The sequence below is a fragment of the Molothrus aeneus genome, chromosome 9 (assembly GCF_037042795.1).
Source record: "Molothrus aeneus isolate 106 chromosome 9, BPBGC_Maene_1.0, whole genome shotgun sequence".
In the NCBI taxonomy this organism is placed as follows: Eukaryota; Metazoa; Chordata; class Aves; order Passeriformes; family Icteridae; genus Molothrus; species Molothrus aeneus.
This window is the reverse complement of record NC_089654.1, coordinates 12,371,988-12,396,297: the sequence shown is the minus strand read 5'-3', so window position 1 is coordinate 12,396,297 and position 24,310 is coordinate 12,371,988. Positions and strand designations below refer to the sequence as shown.

The following is a 24,310-nucleotide window of genomic DNA, read 5'->3' as shown; positions in this document are numbered from 1 at the left end:
AAAGAACCTGAGAAAGAGAAGCTAAAAATTCTTCACAAAGGAAAAAGCTTCACTGACAACAGAAATCGGCGATTATACAAACCACTGAAATGTTAACAAGTTTCTGCTCTAGGAATACAGCCGTAACAAAAGAGATCAGTATCTTGATCCAGCTGCAATTAGCATTCATGGCTGCTGGCCCAGAGATGCTCTGCAGGTTTCCTCCATTTAGCCACCAGTTAGGCTAATCATTCTTTTCCCTTGTCCTTCAATAGTCACAGACCATTTGACGTGCATTTGACATCTCATCCTCCTCCCTAAGACAATTCCTCCACTCCATCAAGTGTTGGTTGTAATAAGGTTTTGTCCATGCAGGGGTAGGGAGGGTCTCAGCATTTCAGAGATGAAAAGTTAGCTGCATGGGTTTTTTTGGTTCAGTTTCTTATGGAGTCCAGGACAGTCTGCTCCTAAGGTCATCAGGGACAGCAGGCAGCAACTCTCACTAGTTCCCACTGTTAGAGAGAGGGAGGCAGGTATTAATGAACTCAATAAGCACACTGAACTGAAATGAGAGTATTGAATACTGATGGGGAGTTTAGAGCCTCAAGCAGAGAGAAATATTAGCAGAAGGATCCTCCCTGCAAATAGATAAAAAATATTTTCCTCCTTTGACCTAAGGGGAGATCAAATGAGACACAAAAAGGGTTAAATGCATTGCCATTAAGCAGAAAGCAAGTCAGTATCAGAAACAAGGTATTACAGCAGAGAAGCCCATGAGTTCCAGCACAAGCCCTGATCTAGACCCTGCAGCATTACCATTTATAAAGTGAAGTAGTCACTTGGAAATAGCTCCATAATGCCAAGTATATGAGAAAGCTAATACTCACTAGATGACTTCTAGCACCATCAATTTCTCTCCAAAAAGCATTCCCATTCACTGTTACAAAACAAATGGCCAGTGGAAACCACATGGAGCAATGAAACAGCAATGAGTGCAAGTGAAGGCAAAGCAATAACTAGAGAATGTAACATTGAACCACATCACTGAGGAGGTCAAAGACCAAGCAAAGTAAAATCTTAGAGGCATGAAGAAAAACAAGCAGGCACGGTAGACAGAAAAGAGATAGATATATAGATATATAAATATATAGATATATATAGCTATATAGACTGAGTTAAAAAATTTAATTCAACATCGTCTTTTTCTTCCTTTTACATAGATCTACCAAATAATAAAGATCCAATTGAAGTCAATGTTTTAGAGATATTGTGACACCTTCCCTTGTTAGCTTTAAATACCCCATTTAAAGAAATAGTTCTAGAAAGCTATTGATCTTTCATATGTTTGTAAGCTTTGTTCAAAATATTTTCGTATTGGGCACTGTCTTGATGGTCAGCAGGCTACTTTCTACACGCCCATGGCATTAAAGTTAGACAGGATGTGGTATTATTTTCCCCATCATCTCTCACATTCAGACACAGGAAGCAAACAGTTTTCAATAGCATTAGATTCATTTATATCCTACACGCTATAAAGGTTATAACCTGTCACAGCAGTGGGATTTATATAAATTTTCAAGAGCCAAAGAGAAATTCAGGTTAGTAATCATAGGCTCAAACGAAGAAAAAAAAATAGAAAACTTTGGTGATAGAGATGTTGCATTCCCAAGACAAATCAGCACATTATGGGCTCAACTCTCTATAGAAAAAATCAGAGCACAGTAATTAATCGTACTACGGAGAGAATATATAGCATGTGTTTCAATTCAATCCTATCAAAATTTAATTAAAATAATGGTTATTTTTAAGGCTCTTTTAACATAATTATTTAGTATACTACAGATGGCTACTTCAACATACTTTTAAACAAAATTTACAAGAAGTAAAAATCAAATAAATTTCAGGGGAAATTAGAGCTCTGTGATTAAAGTATAAATATGGAGAGCTGCCAGAGAATGCACTTTGCTAATATAACACATATTCATAATGACAGCCTACAGAAGTATATGCATAATCATGAATAGAGCTTGTATCACAAGGTTTTTTGCTTATTTTAGCTGTAGGATAAGCAGAAATTGCTTCACATAGGCATCTTATTTGTAAGATGAGCCAATTATAAATCTCTTTGTCCAACGTGGCTACACCATGTATAGCAGAGAATGCAGAGAGTGATCTTGTTGAGGCAGCAAGGTGTGTTTGGGAAGCACTGCTCATTTATTTACATGTGATGTCACACTTTGTTTTAAAACCTGGAAAAATAGTCTCTTGTTGATTGTTTTTTGTTTTAAACAGACATTTGAGCTCTCCTGTCCCCATGCTAGGGGGGACAGGAGAGCTCAAAGGCCACACTCTCTCAAGCATCAGTGTGTCCAACACAGCTGAGTTGCTTGTCCCCTACCCATGCAGTGAGTTTGGCTTATATTATAGCACAGCTTCTTCTCTCATCCAAAAAAATGCACTAATACATATTGGAAAATCTCCTTTTTATTTTTTCTCCCTTGTGTGGGATCAGAGAGAACAGATTCTTTCATACCATAGCTTTAGGCCTTCTTTGTGACTGTTTTTTCTTGTTAAAGCACTAGAGCTGGCTCTTGTAGCCTATTTTTACTGTGCCGTGTGATTCTGCAGACATTGACATGTGTCACCTGTGATGCAGCTACATTTGTCGGCTCTCTGTGCTCAACAGGGAGGAATCGATCCTTCGCTTTCATTAGGTGGCAGGAGTAGACTATTGGCATAAAAATACTTAAAAAATTGGAAAAGAAACCCCAGGGCTTTCTGCTTGGAGATCCAGCCTGCAGTTCAGTGGTCATTTGAATTATTGAATGGGATTAAAATAAAACCATTTCCCTTTTTGTCTCTTTACCCAGATGAGCTATCTGAAATGCAAGTTGATTTGTATTTTCTTTTATCCCCTCAGCTTGTTAGGGAGAATATTTTATTTCAGATTCCATTCTTCAAGGTTCTCCTATCACCCAGCGTGGAGCGTTGCTGTCATGTCCTTATCTAAAAAAAGAGAGAGATGGAAAAGAAAACAAAGCCCACAGGTGACACACGTTTTATTGAGGTGTTCCACATGAAGAGCAATTGTGTGCTTTACATTGCACACAGCACGGTAGGAGCCTTCAAGAGGAAGAGAGGGCTATCAAATGAATACAAATTCATCTTTCAAATAGGTTAGATTGGAATTGCTCAGGCTAGTACAGTGTGGGCCGTATTAAAATAGAGACCATTTTGAGACCATCTCCATTCACTGTCACAGCAGCCACCTCCATTGGCAGACCACAAAAGTCCCAGGGCAAAGAGATCAGCTTCATCCTTGAGAAAGAGCACATGGGGAATTTTGAGGTGGATGTTAGCTGATAAATGGCTAATAAGGTAGAGCTAGCACAGTGTTAATAGCTGAGGGAAGTAGGATTTTGTCTCTCAAAAGCGTTTCAGCATTCAAGATGTTGCTCTGACCCAAAACAAAACTCAGCACCATAGTTCACAGCACCATAACAAGTTCCACAAAAAATGTGGGTATGAAGCCAGGGGTTCAGGATATTTTGCCATGAGAGCCTCAGTCTGATGCTGCACCTTCTATCACTTATCTGGGATCCTGACTACTACACTTAGAATTGACAACACTGGAAACAATGTACCAGACAGATTTACATAAGTAGGCTCTTAACCCTCCTGCCCAACTCTCTTGACCTCTTGCCAAGCCATGGCCAAGCCATGAGTATTAGTGAATTTAAATCAAGCTGGAGACACTTAGTTTCATGATTTCACGCTCCTTTCTTCAATTCTGCTCTAATAAAAATTGCACAGGAAACAGCATTCAGTAGCCACCAGTCCCCAGGCTGTTTTTTGAAGTTATGGCAGTATTTTTCCAAATACAATGTCAAAAGAAGTTAGAACTAAGGCTACTGCAGTGAACACACAGAAGATGAATTTAAAAATTTAAAAGTCCAGGAGCTCAAAATAGGAGACTCAAATATTTAATAATTAATCCACAGCCAGGCTTCTAAGCGTGCTGTTTTTCACGGTATTAGAGTATGAAGATCCAATCAACTGAAAGGTTTTTAACCTGTACACATGATTCTAAAATTCTAACAGGGCTATCTGCCCCTGAGATTGTCTTTATTGACTCTTAGCAGTCCTTGAAAACACAACAGGAAGGATGCCGTAAATATCTGTAAAGCAATTTGCAAGGTATGATACTTGTTGTTGAGTGCAGGCTACAAGGCATTATTCTCGTCTGTTCCTCAGCAGTGCTTTATCAATACAGGTTTCCTCTAATGTTTATTCTGCAGGTCTAAGACATTTGCTGTTACACGAAATATTGGGGATTTGGCTGCTAGTAAGATGACTCCCGTTCTTTTACCTGAAGCAGTACCTGACATAATGAAGACGTCCTTCAATTCAGATTCTGCATCAGGAGAGACTGATAACATTGGGGTAAATGATGTACTGTCTGACTATTCTTTTTTGGGCTTTTAAACAGTAGGGAACCATTTATTTTCTCTATAGGAAAGGCTACAATTCATCTCTGACCAATGCTGATTCACTCAAATAAGTCAGGTTCAATCTAATAACACAAATAGCCCTATAGTAACATTATTTTAAAATCTAGAGTGTCATACATCAAACTTGCAACACTTTGTCTAAAGCAAAAGCGTTTTCTTTGGTAATTAATTTTGCACTGCCATCTACAGGCCCACGATCTTTAAAATTCTTCGCAACCATTATGGAAGCACCACATTCCTGGGTCAGTCACAAATGTTCCACATGATGCTCCACTGCTTGACTTAGAGAGCCAAATATAATGCTTATAAGCAACCTGATTCGAGGATAGAGTGCAGTTTGTGTCATGACTTCCTGAGCCAGGTTTCCTTAAAAGCCGGGATAGGCTTTCTAAGCTGGGCAGTGCTGTGAAGGCATCGCTGTGACAATTCACTCAGGCCAACAGAGGCAGGAATACACTGTCCTGTTCTGGTTTCATTGTTATCCTGCAACTCTGAAGGGTTTTCAGATAAAATAAGAGATGAACGGAGGACAAGAACAGCACTTTCCTATGGAGAAGTCAATCGACAAACGTGCTATCAGTGAGAGCACTTTCCAATATCCTGGAACAAGCTTTCTTCTGCTTTGTGCCTCTGTGCTGCCCTTCCTGAAAACTCGGCATTCCGCAGTTATTCTTAAATGAACAGCAACTGAAAAATGGCACTGAGTGGAGCATTTCTCAGTATCACCAGAAATTCCAGGTTTTTTGGTAGGGTTCATGCAAGGCTGGAATCTTGTGAGATATGATAAACTGCATAAAAAATAATTGCAAACATGAATTATATGTGAAAAGAAATCTTGTGATTATTGTGTCTTTAGGTATTTGCTTCATTGCTTCAGGAAATCATAGTTTTCATTTCATGGATTTGATTCCAATTTTATTTAATTTTAATTTGTTCTTCTCTAAGCATTGCTTATCACATGTAAATTACATGGGTTTTCGTGGACATTTCTAATACATTATATGTTTTGACCATTTAAATGATATAGTGTCACATTCACGTTAGACCTCATCTGACTCAGAATTTTTGTGGACATAGTTGAAAGTTCTATTGTCTGACACATCAAAAATCAAAGGAAAAAACTCCAGTCAGTCTAAAGTACAGTCAGTTTTATCAAGAACCTGTAAACACTGTCTAATATTCCAGGGAAACAAAATTAAATATTTAAAATTAATTTTGATATAATTTCCCATTCTTACAACCTGAAGCTCTTTTTACAGTAGGTAGTCTAATCAAGCCATTCAGATGATAATTTTGTCCACTTTAGAACTAAGTTGTTCTATGTCACTGCCTTGGTATCTAAAATAAACTGGTTAATTCCCCCTGCAGAGTACAGGTACTGCTACCAAAATATGATGCATAATGTGCAGGTAATTACTCTCATTTTTGTCTGAGTTCATTTGATGTGTATGCTATCTAATAGGGTAGGCAGTCTGCAGAGGATGTTTCATCTGGAAATCCCTTTTCTTCTGGACGCTCCTCTTCCCAAAAAGAGCCATTTGTTCAGTCCGTGTGCTTCAATGCAAGCACATTTGGAGTTCAAGTGTGCATTGAGAAGAAAAGCGTGCACGCAGCATTTATCAAAAACCTGCCTCTTTATTACCTGGTTGGAGAGCATGCCCTGAGAATCAGCTTCAAGCCAGGTAAATATAAGTGAGAAAATAGTGGGTGGAGGTGTGTATATACACACACTCACACATAAAGACAGATACAGACGTATACGTGCATATGTATTTTTTGCATCTTAAGTACCACTAAGTCTACAATTAGAAGAACCAGGCCAGCCAGTATTGGCAACAGTCTATGCTCACAGCAGGGATCCATTTCTCCCCCATTGCCTGAGCAGCAATTTCCCAGCTCTCCCAGCAATGTCGCTTAGCGTGGCCAGCGTCAAGCAGAGCTGATCTGTGCCTGCAGAGTGTGTCTGATGCATCCTGAATCATTGGATTTGGGATGCAAGCACGAAGCAATTGGACATGGGCAACAGATCTGATGCAGTGTCCTGTAGCTACATTCTAAAACCCAGACTCTAAAAGGGAATTATGGATTAACCCTGCCAGGATCTAGTCCTTAATGTCTTAATCCATGATCAGAAGAAATAAAAGCACAGCAGGCCACTGAATCTAGGTCTTCTAAGTATCAAACTAATGGCCTAACCATTAGGCCATTCTTTAGCATTCAAGAATTAAGCCTCAATTCCTGTCTGACATTTAATTCTCTAACCCATGGTTTATCTCTTTAAACAATCCAATTCACTTGACTTAAATCTGCTGATATTCTGTTTATTGACCTGAAAGAATCTAGTACCATGGTAATATTTTAAAATTTATTTGCCATTAATAAATGCTTTAGCTGTTAGGAAAAAAATTTAACAAAATTGCTCAGTACCAATAATAATCACTGAACATTTATATTTGAGAAAAAATGACTAAATAAATTATGGCTTATTCTCTCATTCAGTTGCTAATAGTAACAATAATACTAATTGCCATGCAATTTCAGTTTCCACTGAGGCACCTATTGAAAAAATACAAGTCACAATTCAAGCAGGAGACCAAGCTCCTACAAAAATGATACGTCTAGTAACATTTGAAGATCCAGAGGCACAAGCATCTTCCAGAAAAGAAGCAATTAAAAAAGTGAAGAAAATCCTTGCTGACACTGATGATCAGGTACTGCTGCGAAATTCCACTTCAGAATTTGTGGGAGATGTTACACAAAGGTCATTTTTATTCCTTCTACTAAGTAGCTTCCTTTGTTTAGATATTATGCCAAAGGAAATTAAAGACAGACTTTTGGATACACAAGTCTTTCGGCAGGTCTTTTGTTTGCACTCATCCTTTCTGCAAGTGAAAGACATTAGAAGGAGCAGGTTGGTTTTGCATGCTTTTCTGAAAATCTCTTGTAAGAGATAAAATAGCTGTTGTGTGGCCAAAAAAGTAGTCTGTTATTTACAGCTACTGCAACTGCAGCAAAATGCTCTGACACCAACTACACAACCTGCCCTGAGACAGTGACAGCTACAGCACTGTCATTACTGATACCAGTTACATGTCATTGTGAGGCCAACAACTGCTGCACATGCTCCTTATCACAGAAGTGTTTGGGGTATTCTGCTTATGTGTGGGTTTAACACATTATTATGAAATTGCCTTTGAATTATTGTGATGTGTTGCAAAGATGTTATCGAGCATACACCTTGTCTTCTAAGGCAGCAGAGATTCAGAGATGTCTGCATCTGATTTTACTTATGCCATTCTGCAGGAACACAGAAAAATAATTTTTTTCCAATGTTACCCTTGACTAGGGGACAAGAAAATACAGGAGCTCATCATCCAGCGCCAGCAGCGCCAGTGGAAGTGCTGAGAGTACAACAAGCAGCCCCTCCAGCAGCGACTCTGATGACAGAGCATCACAGGGAGGCACCCAGATAAATCTGAAAACAGGGCAGTTCAAAGCCAAAGGAAAGAAGTTCTACCCATTTGGGGGCAGCGGCAGTAGCAGCAGTAGTAGTAGCAGCAGCAGCAGCAAAAGCAGCAGTAGTAGCAGCAGTGGCAGTAGTAGTGACAGCAGTAGCAGTGATAGTAGTAGCAGCAAGAGCAGCAGTAGTAGCAGCAAGAGCAGCAGCAGTAGCAGTAAGAGCAGCAGTAGTAGTAGTAGTAAGAGCAGCAGCAGCAGTAGTAGCAGCAAGAGCAGCAGCAGTAGCAGTAAGAGCAGTAGTGGCAGTAGCAAAAGCAGCAGTAGTAGCAGTAAGAGCAGCGGTCATAGCAGCAGCAGCAGTAGTAGTAGTAGCAGTAAGAGCAGCAGTAGTAGTAGCAGCAAGAGCAGCAGTAGCAGTAAGAATAGTAGTAGCAGTAGCAAGAGCAATATTAGCAGTAGCAAAAGCAGTAGTAGTAAGAGCAGCAAGGGCAGCAGTAGGAGTAGCAGAAGCAGTGGTATCAGCAGCCAGAGCAGCAGCAAAGGCAGTACCAGAGGCAGCACAGGTAGCAGCAGCAGTAGCAAAGCATCTGGTATAAAGCAGAAGGCTAAGAAGCAGTCCAAGACCACACCGTTTCCACTTGCCAGTGCTGCTGAAGGAGAGAGAAGTGCCCGTGAGCAGAAGCCTAAAACACAGAGTAGCAGCAGCAGCAGCAGCAGCAGCAGTGAGAGCACTGGTGCTTCCCGTTGGCGCAGCAAATCTGACCAAGGAGCTGAGACAAACCACGCCAAGTCCCGAGTTCACAGTGGCAGTGGTCACACTTCCACAGAATGGGTAAAATGTCTAATACTTTGACTTCTGCTAGGAGGTGATCTTGACTGACCCGTAGGTAATAACTTCTTTGTGAATTTTGCAGGAGTATCACCTTCCAAAAGTATACAGTCTCCGCTTCAGGTCTGCTCACGTCCATTGGGTAGGTGCCTAATTCAAGTGCACATTGCCATGGTAGCTGCAGGTAGCTACCATTGCATGGTAGCTGATGTGATCAAACCTGTTACTGAAGGGCTTTATTTGGACCATTTCCCTTGACCATTCCATAACCCCCAATAACAATATTTCTGATGAACAAAAAAAGCAGATTTATTATTAATATGCTATTACACGTCATCTTTTTTGGTGTTGCAGCACTTGCAATTCTCAAATTTGGGTCAGGACACACAAATGCAGCCAAAACTAGGTTAACAAAGACCATGGGGGAATAATAAAACAATGGGACCTTCCAATGGGAATAGTTATGTTCACAGTTCTTAGGAAGCCATGGCAAAACCATTACACAGATATTTTTCAGAAACCAGGTTCAGTACACATTATGGCACAGAGGTATTTTTAGCATATATTAGAAGGGTGATAATGAAGTGGCTTTTGTAGGTGTTACCTGTACAGCTATTATATATCTTGTATGTGAAAAAGGAAGATGATTTATAGTATTATTCATAAAATTGTACTATGTTTTTTTTTCTGGATATGGATGTATTTGACCACTTATGAAATGCCACTTTTCATTTTCCCTAGCATTAGACCCAAACAGTGTGATGTTGCTATTTGCAAGCAGTATCTATGCAGTCTTTTTTTCAATAGATGTCAAGGTGGATACAAGGCACATTCCAACCCAACAAAATTCATGTCTATACATGGAAATAAAAATAACACTCTAGATATGTCCAAGTCCGTTACCTATAAAGGGAGGCTGATAGCACTGATTATGATGTTTACACTGTAAAACTGGAGGCTGCCTCATAGATTTTTAACCTATTTTTATTTCATAGCATCCAGATCATAAAGGATCAAGCAGCTCATCATCATCTTCCTCTGAGCTGGGAAGCAGCCACAGAAACAGCAGCAGCAGCAGTGACAGCAGCAGCAGCAGCCACCACCACCATGGAGAAAATTCTGCCCACAACTCCAGGAGGAGCAAAAGAGTCAGCATCCATCGCCACAGCCATGGCTCCAGCCTGACACGTGAGGTACAACTGTGTGTGGTACCCAGAGCAGCCAGGCTTAGCTGGCTGCTGAGCTGGAGCTGGAGATGAGGTGGCACTAACCAGGTATTAGGTTCTGGAGGGACACTAAAAGTCTGTAAATGGAAAGCCAAAGTTCATTGAGATATTTCCCCCCGCAAAAAACTCTTTTTTTTTTTTTTTCCAAATCTCCTTGTGTTCAGGTTTGTCTGTTTCCTTTCCTTCATTTCTGAAGGTATTTGCAGTATGTGAAAGCCTGGATTTGGAAATTATACATGTTGAAGGGAATGTAGCTGTGAGTTAAAGAGGAAATAATTTTCTTTTTCCTGTGAAAGCCCAGAATACAAAATCAGTTGCTTTAGGTAAAAATGAGGAAGAAATAAATACGTATGCCTAATTATTTTTAAATGTAGACTGGAGGTCATGAGTGCAGGCAGAGTATAACTAAAATCAGACTTTCCATGGACATTACTGATTGGTAAATGTGAAGGCCCATTAAGCACAGATTGCTTTTACCTTTATTATGCACACAGTATTCTATAATTGTACTGCATAAAGGTATCTACATAATAATAGAACAAATAGCTCTGCAAATGCAGGCAATGTCATGGGAAACTCTGCTACTAAGCAGGATTTCAAAATATTTGATTGGCTTGAAGAAACTGTAGTATAGTAAAATAAGTTGTGAATGTGTATATTACTCTGAATGTCTCTAGTACACATTGTAGGCAACTATTTGAAACATTACCATAATGAACAAAACCTTGCTATATGCACAAAGACAGCTTGGAAGCATCTTGGATCCCTCATCAAAACAATCACATCTTTGAACAATAAGGCTTCCAACCAAATTCATCCTTAACTATTGTGGATATAGATGTACTGCAAACTAAAGTGATGAAGGACGAGGGCTGCTGCCTGCTATCAGTGCACATTAACTGGCCTGCAGGCTCTCTGGTGAGCACACAGGAATCCTTAAACACAGATGGTCGGGGGCTCTTTTTCAGCGCAACTTCCTGGGAGACGTAATTCCACCTGGCATCACGATTGTGGCGCAGGCAGTGAGGAGTGACAGCAGAAATCAAGGTTATCAAGCCACAGCATATGTTCGTTCTGATGCTGCCAAAGTTGATGTGCAACTAGTTGTGGTTCAGCTGGCTGAAACCAATTGGAAAGCATGTGCTGATGCTGTGATACTGCCTCTGAAAGCACAGGTAAGTGCTCAGGCAGCTTTGCACAGAGAGACATCCACAAAGCCCAGAGCAGGCACAGAGAATCTGCTGATTAAGAGTATTAAACAGGAAAGGCATACTTATTTCTAAATGTTTCATAAAGTTAAGGAAGTTTCAGAAAATATTTCACCATTAAAATAGACGATAGTAAAAAAAAAATGCACACTTCAAACTCTGGCAAAAAATATTGATTTTCAAGATAAATCAAAATATAACCAGTAGAAGCATTTTAAAAAATTGAAAAATTGACTTCTTCATCACTATTTATTATCTGTTCTACTATGAGTTTTCTTGTCTGGGAATCTGCCTGGTTTTCTGTATATAATTTATTGACCCCAAGTTTAACTCAGCTGTTTAGAGCAGGGTGGTGTTAACACTAAGGACAGGACACTGGATTTGATCCCTGTATGGGCCATTCACTCAGAGGCTGAACTCTTTCTGGATGGAGCTGGATGATCCTTATCGGTCCCTTCCAAGTCAGACTGTTCTGTGATTTCAAAAGACTCATAACTCAAATATATTTACATTGTATTTCCTAGGATTTATATGAAAAGATGGAAAAAGCAAAGTTGGGTAACGGGTTGATGCCAAAGAGAGCATCATAAGTGAAGGAAAAGGTCCTTTCCTTACTTTTTTTGCATATCCCTGTGCTGTGCTTCCCATGAGTTTTTTAGAACGAGATGTTTGTGCAACAATTTATAAATCTCTGCTTTTTGCAGCTGCGATTAACAAATTCAGCATGATATTCGCTATTGAAGAAAATGGGGTGGGTTCAAATCAAGAGGTCTTGGGGAAAGAAAAGAGAAATTATAGTGCAGTCTTCTTCTAGGAAAAAATACATATTGATTAAGAAGTTACCACATCTGAGGAAATCTCAACATGCTTTTTGCAGCTTCTTTGAGACATGAACATGTGTATGTAGTTTTGCACAGACCAGAAAATATTTTTCCTACCATGCCTCAGATTTTGCATGAGCAAATCAAAATTTCTCTGTGAGCCCGTTTAGAGTAAAAGATTGGAAATATGAAGGATCGATGCACAAATTGGTGAAAGAAAATTTTGCATTTTGAAATGGTCAAGGTTCATTCTGGGATTCTTTTCTGAACTTTGGGTGACTGTTTCCCTGTTTACAAAGGCCAGACTGAGATGGGGCAAGGAGTGCCAGGATTACAGGATAGAAGCAGTGACTACCACTGGACAACTGGCAAGGAAGCCAGCTGCACAGCTGAAGGTGCAATGGGGAAAGCTTCCATCCTGGATAAAAAAGACAAGCACAGAGTATGTAATTCATTATTTCCTAAATTTTTATTTGACTTTTTTACCCTACTTGGCTTTTGAAAAACACTGAAAGAACTGGATGAAATTTTTCAACCCAAAAATACTTGTCTGGGCAGTGCTTGGATGGTAACCACAAGTTCAGTGGTACACAAATATTTTATGGATGTGTTCTAGTTTTTCCACATATTTCATATTAAATTATAACCTCCAAATATTTAAAAAGTATGCTTGATTTCATTTTCCATATTAAATTATTTTCTATTTCAGTTCAAAATGCCTTTTTGTTTTAAAATATTCTTCTATTCAGTCTCAAAAAATAACCATTTTAAATAGGCAAAATAAAACCAGTGTATTTCTTCTCAATAAAATCAACCATATAATTTGACCCAAAGTAATATTTCCTCAACTTTTCAGTTCTTCCATTTTTTCCTGAGTTTTTGGATCTGCCAGTAGCCCTCACCATCCCATGTGTGCTTTTGTTCCTGCACCTGAGTTTGTCACATCTTGTTTATCTCTAGATTCATGCAATACATTCCTGGTGCAGCACTTGTGTTGGGCTTCTCAGAAGTACATCAGAGAAATCCATCTCATGAATTCATAGTTAGAGCAGCTGCAACATCTCCACGAACAATTGATACAGTAATTAAAGCTCCTGAGGTACGTTAAATTTTTTATTTTAATTTTCCTTACATTGAATGATTTTCAACTTAGAATGTTTTGACACTCAACATAAAGAAACAAAAAGCAAAATATTCCCTTTTAGAGAATCTGCTATATACCTGACTATAGGAGGTGGGTCTTCAAATACATACAACAGCTCCCTTGATTTTGTGCTGCTTTGGCCCAGTGCAGAGTAAGCTCTGTAGTCAAAAATTGCAAAATCAGGCTCTGTAGTCCAATTGCATTCTGTAGTCAAAAATTGCAAAATCAGGCTCTGTAGTCCAATTGCATTCTGAGAAAACAGTGAGACCAAATTGTCTCAGGTATGACTGCTCTGCACTCACACCTTTATGCATTTTTACCCAGTTTGACTAGTTCTTGAACAAGGGTCACAGATGGAGGAGGCCTTGAGAGCACTTTGCACTCTGCTGCAGCCACAAACAGCACCTGTGTGTGTTAGCACTGCAGTCCCACACCTGCAGTAGCTATGCTTGATGTGACCGGTCTGAGCAGCCACAAATGCAACTCTGCTCTAACCAAACTGGAGCAGTCACCCACCCTCTTACAGGAGCCTGCACAGGCCTGGTCTGCAGAGTCCCACCAATTAATTGGTCCTTGTCCACTAAGTTCCTATGCACCTCTTTATAATTTCCCCTATGGATCTCTGGCAACTTAATAACAGCTAGCTGCGCATACACAGAAACTTGTGTGTCTTTAACCCACCACAGTGCTTCAGTACTGCAGGATCTTTACTATGTGATCATGAGGAAGTCAGTGCATTAGGCATTCATTTGATTTTCTTGGCAAATATAATTTGTAGCTACAGTGGAGGATCTTACCCCAATACTGAACATGCCAGTTTTCAACCCTTAATAGATGAGATTCATTTTTCCAAACACATCCATCATCTCAGTTACTCAACTTGTTAGCTTATTTTTTAAGAAGTAATTCAAATATCATTTAAACTCATCTCTATCAGTTACTTTTCAGTGTTCTTAAAATTTTCTCAAAAAGTCAAGTATGACTAGAAGAGATGATAATGATTTCTCACAAAAGCTGAAGCTGTCGAGACCAACACAACTGCAATTGTAGAAATGCATCTTCAAAGGTTTTTTTTTTTTTTTTTTCCAAGATAAGAGTGGGGTTTTTTTGCAGTCATATCTTGAGCATATGGTTCAATTTATCTTAATGTATTTTCATTTCTGGTTTTTCAGGTAACACTTTATTGTCAGGGATTCCGATTGCCATTCACTCTGCCCTTAGGCCCGTCTCCAGCTTACGAGACTCGAGATATCACTGCTTGGAATTTATTGCCTGAAATAGCTTCACAAATAGCACAAGAAGATCAATGTAAATGTTACTTATATGTTTGTCTCATGAATAAGCAATGTGTGTAGATCATACTCTGCCATGGCTGGGCCTTGCCTTTCCTTCTAATGGTCTTACAGGGAAGCATAGCATGTATCTGTAGCCCTGCTTCCAGCAGCTTGTTCCCTCACAGAGAGGCAGGCTTTTTGGCAGGTGAATGAAGAGGCTTCAAACTACTGTAAACATTCAGAGTTTGGGAATCACTTGTGTCTTCAAGGACTAGAGGTTGTCTTTTGCCCCTCCTAAGAAGGTGCCAGATCTGCATTGAGAGGTGTCAGGTGATGGGCACTGGAGAGTCCACATATTTTCTGTCCAGTTTATTTTATTCAAAAAGGAGCCACATAAGTTTCTCCTGGTTGGTGTCTAGCACTTCTGTGGGAAATGGGGAGTTTTTATCACAGTTTGTTATGGCATCCAGTTCCTCAAGAATTTTGTACATTTTATTCCCTGTTAGCTCGAGTTTTGTGTTTGGCACGTAATCAAAATCGATACTGGTATAATCTATAGCAGGTAGCTATTTTGTAGTGTTCTCACGTCCTTACAGACTCTGGCTTCTGCCAGGGAGGTGAAGTTTTCTTCATGTTTGCTGGGTAGTTCAATCTCATAGAGGTGTCTTTCAGTACTTCATAGCAACACTTACAGTGATCATATCTGCCATTTATTTATGGTTTTTTTCTTGCAGCCACGTGTGAAATCAGGGAGAGAGATTTCAAAACATTTGATCGTGTAAGCCATTCATATTCTTTCAATAAAAGCTGCAACCTGGTGGTGGTTCAAGACTGTACTGAATACCCAAAGTTCATCATTTCTACAAGAAAGGTTGATCCTCAATCTTTCTCAAGAGAGGTTCACATAAATACAACATCAGCGTAAGTGTGATTTATACTGAGGCTTAGAAATTAGGTACAAAGTTTCTCAGGGAGTCACTCTAGGAGTAAGAGATACCTAGTTTCTAGCTGAAACTGGTTCTCAATAAGACATATGGGAAAGAAAGAATTTCTAGAAGGAATCCTTGTCTGAGGCTCTATGGTGTAGTTGCTCTTGTCTTGAATTCCACAACCACCAATATCTGATAAATTGCTCACTAAGTGCCCATGCTGTCTTTTCTTTAAAGGTTGACTATTAAAGCCCACAGTCTCAATGAATTTTGCACTTTGGAAAGAAAACTGCTTGTTCATTCATTCAAATTCAGATAGTCACAAATATCTATACTTTTCGTATTTAACCACTAATTTATTCTCTTTTATTTTTACTTTTTCTTAAGGAACATCACAATCTGTCCTGCCTCAAATTCATCTCTCCTTGTGGCATACAATGAAGAACGAGTTCTATCACACAGTGGAGGTTCTGAGTATGCAAAAGGTAAGCTGTGATACCCAGTTTTCCACAGCTGACCTGGGAGCTAAATATCAAGATTTTATAAATTTCACAGAAAAATCTCAGTGTAATGAAAACATAAGTGGAATTAATTCAAAGAGAAAACTAAGGACTACTTTCTTAAGTTTTGTAGTGACTTATGTTCATGATTCCTATAGTATATATACTCTTACTTCTACTCCTCCAGCATAAATGACAGGTGAATAAAGCCCTTTCTTATCATATACCCAGCTTGGTGATTGTTCAGAAAAAAAGTTCATGTTATAGTCACAGAGAGATGCTTTAATTCAGACATTTAGCTGGAGCACCACGACTGTCATTATAATTTCAAAATTTAGCATACTAGCTACAGAAGTCAGTTCCCACTATAGGTAACAGCAGTAGAATATTTTTGAAAATATATTATTTCTTCTATTTTTGTTTTTCCTCTCCACTTAAATATACATATTTAACTGTAGCAGCAAAATGATCATTGTGAAGGAAAATGCATTGTGGTGTCTCCTGTGTTACACAGTTCCTCCATTAATTTAAGATGATCACTCTATGATTCACCATCTTTCTACAGGCAATGTTAAAATTTATAAAAATGGAAAAACAGTTACCGTGGAAGTTCCAGAACTCGGACTGAAGAAGGTGACTTTTGATGGTGTAAATCTTAAGGTACTGCACTTACTTTCAAGGTTACTGCTTTCTTTCTGCCTAGCGCCTTGCCAGTGTGACATACCAACACTTCAGCCTTCACTACAAAGATGTGCTACTTTGCAGGTTACAGTTGCTTCGTGGATGAGAGGAAAGACCTGTGGAGTTTGTGGTAACAATGACAGAGAAAAGGAAAATGAGCTGCTCATGCCAAACCGTAGGCTGGCACACAGCTGTTCTGCGTTTGTTCATTCATGGGTACTGCTAGAAGAAACCTGCTCTGGTGGTGAGTGAATCTGGAAAAACTCTATGCTTGGATAGATTATGATTTCACTTTTCCTCTGCCAGGAGCTAGAAAATATTTTTTTAAAGCAGTAGATACTTTTTACTTAGAAATTTCAATAGCCATATGCATCCATTTTAACTTTATTAACTACTGACTGTTTAAAACACTGCTTGTGAATATAGAGAATATATACTCCAGCAAAAGTCTTTGTCTCATGTGCAATTCAATGTTAAATAATTGGGTTTTATTTCTTACGCTGAGTAGCTTTTTCTCTTGAGAGGCAAAATCAGCCCTAATCTTGCTCCTACAGGAAAAAAAATCGTGTGATTTTCACCATCGTATCAAAACAGTTTCAGCTGTTGTCTGCAGACTTAATTTCACCACACAAGGTGCAGATTATGAATAGAGTGTCAGATCCTACACTCATGTAAATTTCCAAAGTGCAAAAAAAATTCATTATTGTTCTGCACCACGTGAGGGTGCAATCTCAGGAAAACATTTAGAACTAGTCCTACATTAAAGAGCTTCATCTCACACGCAGCTGGAAAAACAATGTTAGACTCCCAAAATATCAATACAGTTTTGTTTGGTAGGTCTCCATTTACCTTGGACCTGAAATAATTTTATTGAAGTTAATGGTTGCTTTCTCCTTGACTTCAGTGGCAGCAGAATTATTCTTATCTGTGTGTCAGAAAACAGAGTCGTAGCTGGCATCCTGTTAAGTTACATTATACCTTTCTAGTGAGATAATTGCAGCATTATAAAAATCATCCAATACAAAAATTATCCTTGTTGTTATTAAATAAATGCTGCCCTTTTTTATCTATTCACTACAGTTGACATTTTTCCTAATGCAATGAAGTAGCCATTGTGCTTGCAGTATCTATTCTTAATAGCTTTCAGACATGAGAGGTTATTTTCTGTGTATTATGTAGTTCTAAAAAACTGAGTATACATGATTCCATTTGGGTTCTATTGTGCAATTAGATTTTAAAAATAGCTCCCTTTTCAGACTCTTTCCTCAACTTATTATTGTCCTATCTTGATAACCTCAGTACTGCAAAAATGGTTTGTCAGATACCTGTGTTTTAATAAAAGCTGAAGAGAAAATATGGACCTTTATTATTGCAAGGATCGATTGGGATTTATTTCTACAATTTTAACTACCTTTCCTTTTCCTCTTAGGGTGCAAGCTGCAGCGCAGTTATGTGAAGCTGAATCGAAACCCTACTATTGATGGTGAGGAATCTACCTGCTACTCTGTTGACCCAGTACTGAAATGTATGAAAGACTGTACTCCAAGTGAAAAGGCTTCAGTAAAGGTTGGCTTCCACTGCTTCCCAAAAGGTACAGTGTTTTTCTCCCTCTGTGTGTCACGTACTGCAGGAGCTGTCAGAGCACTCGAAAGAACAAAACACAGCACAGCCATGCACAGACCTGTACTGCTCCGGCTCCTCTCTCAGCTGCTGTTTTAAATCCCATTAGTATTTGCTATAGCTGCTGACAGTGCTGGCCAGCTAAAAGCTAGGTTAGGTGATGGCAGGTAGCATCATCTGAGAAAAACATTTGAGGAGGTAAAAGGGGCAGCAGCGATCAATAAAATCACAAAATAAAATTTGTCATGTCTTCAGGATCTCCATAAAGTTGAGATAAGCAACACTGAGTCCTTTTATGTGCATTACAGCCTGCAATTTTGTGTAGACCAGGGCAGGCAAGGCAATTGAAAGTCAGTCAGGTAGTGTGACATGAGTGCTGTAGTTAGACTGCCATGCTATGCCACTGTGCAATTCATCAGCAAAACCACATTGCTGGAATTGTTACAGAAAATGGTTTGGTTTTTAAGGTATTTTATACACACATAGTCATGCCCCAGATAAAGAAAAAAAAAGAAAAAAGAAAAAGAAAAAAGAGAAACAAAAAACTGCAAGCCTTTTCCTTTTTCTCATTTCATTTATACCAGGATATAAGGCACTGTCTAATACAGTTTCACACTGAAGTTATGTAATCATGAAAGGAAAATCCAACCTGGAACCCACAGATGTTTCTCGAGCATTCTTTCCTAAATCTTTTAATTAATTACCTATATAACTTACAGGGAACCCTAACATTAGGAAGTATCTATTGAAGTGGTTTGTTCTCTTAACCATTGCTGGCCAAATCCATGGTTAGCTGAGATAATCCAGCGTAGTTTCACTGGAGCCAATGCACCCCTGTGTTGAGTAGGGCTGGAAAGGGCAGGGTATTTTATGTCTGAATTTAAATGTCTGTGTAGAACTTTGCACTTTGGTTGTGTTATTATATCAGCAGTGTGCTGAATCAGCCCAGAAAAGCAGAGAGGATGTCTCTCTACAATAGTCAAATATCTGCCACAGCCTATTCAACAAGTAGCACAGAGAGAGTGTTAATAGTTTTGGTGGCTCCCTGAGATGAGAATAGATGCATTCTTTCATAAATAGAAAAACCCACCCTCTACAAAAAATCCTTCCAAAATCTTGTTATATCCATGTTTCACAGATTTCTACTGTGTATCCAAGTCTGTATCTCTGAAGTGTCACAACCCCAGACCACTCACTGCCTTAGAATATTAGGCTATAATAAAGCTGTCTCATTCTCTCACAAAACAGTTTGAGAAAAGAGGAAAATCAGAAAAAAAAATGTTAGTTGTTGCAGCCAGTGCTGCTTTCAGAGCAACTGCAACCTTCTCTTGTTCATTTACTGAAGCAGAGACTGGGGAGTCTGCTGGCAATACTTCTAATCAAGACCTTGTTTGTTTGTTTATTTATTTATTTATTTATTTGTATGCTTATTTATTTTCCTGAAGAGGAAGCAGAAAAAGAGGAGGAAGAAAAAGATTCCATTTATCATTCTTTAGCTTGCTAAATTTATTGCTTTTTCTTAGACTAAAGATCAATAGGAATACAAGGCCAGGACTTAAAAACTACTCTTTCTTTCTTTCTTTGTCAAATGACTTGGAGAAGCAGTAGAAGCAGGAGAAATCTTCATCTTTCTCAATCTAGGAACACACATGCACAGGACAAAGAACTTTTCTCAACTCTTTATATGACAATTCAGACATGATAGTTTGCTCTTTCAAAATTCAAGGACCCCATCACTGTCAAGGACCCCACTTGCAGTGGAGCAAGGATAAAATGAAGTACAAGAATGCAGAATTTCTCCTGTCGCCCTCAAATCAGCAAGACTGTGGCCCTAGGAACTTGACCGAGGCAGGCATCACTCCAAGTTTAAATCCACATATTGATTTATATTTCAAACATGCCACAAGGGGATCAGTTACATGGGGATCAGTTACTCACCCACAATCCAGTTTGCAAGGAAACCATTTCCTACATGGATAAGAATGTGCTCAGACCCACAGTGGGCCAAGAGTAAGGGACATAATGTATATAAAAACCAGAATTCAGACATTTTACAGCATTTCTCATTTCACAGCCTGAAAATATAATATACATTTTTAAAAGCATCTCCAGCATCTTTCTGGGAAATATTTATTATCCAGTTTATTATGCAAAACCTGCTCTTAATGTTGGACAGTAATTTAGCCATGGGGAGTGTTAACCTTTCAGAAGATAAGTGACTGATGCAACCTGAACTCATACAGCAGTGTCCATATTTCCCTGTGATGAGGAATGGCATTTAATAAATGTACTGTCCAACTAAGGAATAAAACAAATGGAAGTGAAATTATGAAAGCTTTATCCATTCTCATTATACAAACTTAATCTAAATGGATATCCTAATATTCTTCCAATGCAATGATAAACCTCCAACTAGCTAGGAATATTTATTGGGAGGATGAATATCATTATTCCATTTAGATTATTTCAGCATTAAGGAATATGGCTTATTCAAGCTGCTGTTGATAAAGCAGTGTGGTAAGGTTAATACTGCAACTGAGAATGCTCTGCCAGATTTCACAGTATATGGGAAACTTTAATTAGAAGTTTATGAACCTCTGAAAATTCTCCAAAGGGCTTACCCTTCAGAAATGAACTTCAACAAATAGTCAGCAGAAATACCCAGTGATATGCAGCACTAACAGAAGTGATTGCTGATGTGGATTGGTACGTGGTGGTCTTACACTGACAGGGGCTACCTCCAGCACTTTCACAGCCTCCTTTTGCCTTTGTGTTTCGTGAAATGTAATTCATTTTGGTTTTAGGGAAGTATTACAGTAATTATATCATGGGTGAAAATCCTGTTCCAAGTCAATGACTCAGTTAGATGTCAGTCGTGAGGGCAGGATTTCATTCTTTACTTGATGAGGGAGTTGACAGCCATCAAAACAGTATTTCTTTGAAATGTGTTAATTTGCTTGATGTTAGTTAACAATGACTTCACTCTTCTGACAGAAACTGCTGTAAGCCTGTTGGAATGGCAGAAAAGCAGCGATAAGAAATCTGCGTCTGAGGATGTTGTGGAGTCTGTGGATGCTGACATTGATTGTACCTGCACTGGCAGCTGTAGTTAAGCTAAACGTTTTGGCATTGTGCTATAGACATACTACACAAATAATTGAATAGCTGGACAGATAAGAAGGGAACATAATAGCTGTAGTAAAATATTAAGAAAGGTGTTTGGAGGAAGTAAGTCTACTGCAAAGTCAAATGCATTATGTACAGTCTGCACTGCTTAATAAATATGTTCATTAAATAAGTATTCATGTGGTCTCTCTTTATTTTTCCCTATCAACAAAACAATCAGGCCAACTATAATATTATACAGAAATTCTGCTCCCTTTTATCTGAGATATAATTACAGCAGTCCGCTCATAAAATTATGTTCACTAGGTGATGAAAGGAAAACATGATTACGGCTACTACTAACATTCCATTGTGCAAAGAATTTCATATTTAGCATACTAAAGACACAGTAAGCATTTGTTTTCTTTTATGTGTTCTGGTAAAGAGCAACGTCTGTTCCTGGAACCGCTCTGCAAAAAAATATATTTTACTCCCAGCAAGACCATTAGCCTTAGTACATTCTACAAAGGAATGAATTGGACTGCTAGACTCCCACTGTAGCTTTCCAGAGAGCTATAGTGTGTGACACAGTCCCCATTTTCATTTAAATTTCAATGGATGTGCTGTTGCTTCATGAACTAACTAAAAGTGTGAATAGGAACTTTTTTTTTTTTGCTTTACCATCTCCTATTGTATATTTATGAAAATGATGGCTTCAAAAACTTCAGGGAACAATAATACATCAAGTAGCATTCCAAATACTCCGGAAAGCAATATATAGAAAGATATGTAAGATCAATAGCACCATAAAGCTAAAATAAAATACAAGCAGGGCAGCCAGACTGTGTTTAACCAGTGAAGAGTCAATCTGCTAGCTTTCACTGTGCAGAAAGGTAATTCCCTCCCACCCAGGGGACCAGGAATAGGAGGCACCTTCAAACCCCCAAGCAGTGGCATCTCTTCACCCTGTGTCACAAATCAGCCGTGCACTGAACCATGCCATGTTTTCCACAGCAGTCAATAGCAGCCAGCACGCTTTTCCAAGAGAAGCCTTAGCATGGGCAAGGCACAGCTGAACCCAAACCCTGGCAGGAAAGTGTCATTAAAGAAAATACTTTTCTTTCTAACTAAAAACTGATCTATCAGAAAAATTATTGAAGGCTAAATAGTTGAACAATTACAGCATAACACTTCACAGTGCTTTTCTTTCAAGAGCAGAAGCGTGAGTAATGTAAGGAGGTACTCCTTTTACTCTCTCTAGAGTTGCAGCTTGCCACCAACTCTCAGAAAAGGCCCAGTTTTTCTCCATATACAGCCATAACATCATTACTTCCAGAGTAAGCCATTACAAGTTTGTTCAAAGCAGTTGCCTGATGCATACTCTGGGGAAAGGCTATTTGCCTCTGCCCCAAGCCTCTCTCCTGGGGATAACCTACAAAGGCAAAAGGCAGTTACCTGCCTCTTTCTCCTCCCCCAGCCTTTGTCTGTGCATTGTGTTTGAGAATATATACAAATACCCAGTGCTCTATTCAAGAGCTTTTCTTCATGCATGGATATCCAAACTAAGACCAGTAACATGAATCCTTGCCCTGTGTTTTTATTTTTAATAAAGCATTCACAAATTGTACAAAAGCTGTGTTTTCCTAACTCATCGGAAGAGCTAGATTGCAAAACAGATACCTCAAACAAGAGGGGAGATGAAGAATATTGCATTCCACTTTCCCTTAAAATCACACTAGTCTTACACCTGGAGAGCTCTTTTCTTGCTGGTATTGTTTTCACTGTGGCTTATGGGAGATTTGACATTGACTTTCACAGGATCAGACTGTCATCTTTAATCCAACACCTCTCTCTTTAATCCTCTTGTTTACAAAAAAGAAACTTTTGCCAGTCAACCACTTCAGATAAGACAAAGGTAGTAGGGGGAGAAGAAAAATGAAGTTTCATGCTCAACTACTAAAACAGGGGCTTAGTAACAGCAAAGAGCCATTAGTAAGAGAAGAAATTCTGCTCCTGGGAATTCACTCACCATCACCCCACCAGTCCTGCAGCCTGGGCTGGGGTGCAGGCTGACCCTGGGGGAAAGCAGGTAAAGCCCAGGCGCAGACCTTTCTCTGCTCTGCACAGGGCATGGGTGGGACACAGCTCCCATTTCCACTTCCAAGGGGCAGCTTTCCTTTCTGGCCAGCTCCTGTTCCTTAGTGCCCTCTTGCTGGGACAGCTGAATGCCTTTGACTGCCTGAAAGGCTTCACTGCAGCTGTAAAATCACAATGTAATGAACATTAGAAAAGCATGAGGTTGGTAGTGTGCACAGCAAAGCAGGACTGAGAACCAGCTCATTTTGCCAAAGGAATTAAGAACATTAGCAGTACAAGTGTGAAAAGGCCCTTCTGGAATTTCTAATGCACCACACAGACATTTCCAACCCATCTGGGAGAATATCTGCAGTCCAGATTTAAACCTCATTTGGAAATCATGCCTGTCCTATCTTATAAAGCAAGCCAAAACTATGTACCCAACTGAGTATTAAAATGCATACTACACAGGCTGAGCTTTCATGCATTCCATTTTTCATTCCTAGCGCTCCTCAATTGTATGTATTAATGAATTCTGGACTTTACTGCAGTAACCAAGTAATATAATCTTGCAATTATGGTACTCTAGTATTGCTTTCTTTTTAAGTGTCAGAAAAAAGATGCAGACTTAAGCATAAGCCAGGCCTGCATCCTAATCCTGCCCTTGCAGCTCTGTAATGTGGTTTTGCATGAGGCTGGGGACTTCTGTGTCTCATTTTCTGCATCAGAAAGATATGACTACTTACCTACTTGATGGAGTCAGAAATGCTTATGAATTTATAGTCCCATATGTCTTTTGCAAGTTCTTCAGTGATTCTAGAAATGAAAAGTAAATTTTTCCACTAGATCTCCCAACCACATGAGTATATTTTATTGCTAAGTTGAAGGTTTTCATTTTCAGATTCATCCAACTGTAAAATAACTATACATTTGGAAAAAATCAAAACA

At 39.0% G+C, this 24,310-nt stretch overlaps 1 protein-coding gene across 1 annotated transcript in view; it reads left to right on the top strand.

Moving 5' to 3' along the window:
• The window catches only part of LOC136560143 (vitellogenin-1-like), a 42,995-nt gene extending 21,650 nt beyond the window's left edge, over positions 1 to 21,345 (top strand). The window contains exons 20-36 of the mRNA XM_066555820.1: positions 4,278 to 4,422; positions 5,953 to 6,172; positions 7,032 to 7,201; positions 7,837 to 8,254; positions 8,513 to 8,781; positions 8,864 to 8,920; positions 9,774 to 9,971; positions 10,973 to 11,179; positions 12,333 to 12,475; positions 12,994 to 13,132; positions 14,350 to 14,485; positions 15,186 to 15,372; positions 15,768 to 15,865; positions 16,446 to 16,540; positions 16,646 to 16,805; positions 17,991 to 18,152; positions 21,176 to 21,345. Of these exons, the coding sequence (XP_066411917.1) occupies positions 4,278 to 4,422; positions 5,953 to 6,172; positions 7,032 to 7,201; positions 7,837 to 8,254; positions 8,513 to 8,781; positions 8,864 to 8,920; positions 9,774 to 9,971; positions 10,973 to 11,179; positions 12,333 to 12,475; positions 12,994 to 13,132; positions 14,350 to 14,485; positions 15,186 to 15,372; positions 15,768 to 15,865; positions 16,446 to 16,540; positions 16,646 to 16,805; positions 17,991 to 18,152; positions 21,176 to 21,294 (2,923 nt within the window). The 3' untranslated portion in view covers positions 21,295 to 21,345. The remainder of the gene's footprint in view (positions 1 to 4,277; positions 4,423 to 5,952; positions 6,173 to 7,031; positions 7,202 to 7,836; positions 8,255 to 8,512; positions 8,782 to 8,863; positions 8,921 to 9,773; positions 9,972 to 10,972; positions 11,180 to 12,332; positions 12,476 to 12,993; positions 13,133 to 14,349; positions 14,486 to 15,185; positions 15,373 to 15,767; positions 15,866 to 16,445; positions 16,541 to 16,645; positions 16,806 to 17,990; positions 18,153 to 21,175) is intronic.
• Positions 21,346 to 24,310: the final 2,965 nt, after the last annotated feature.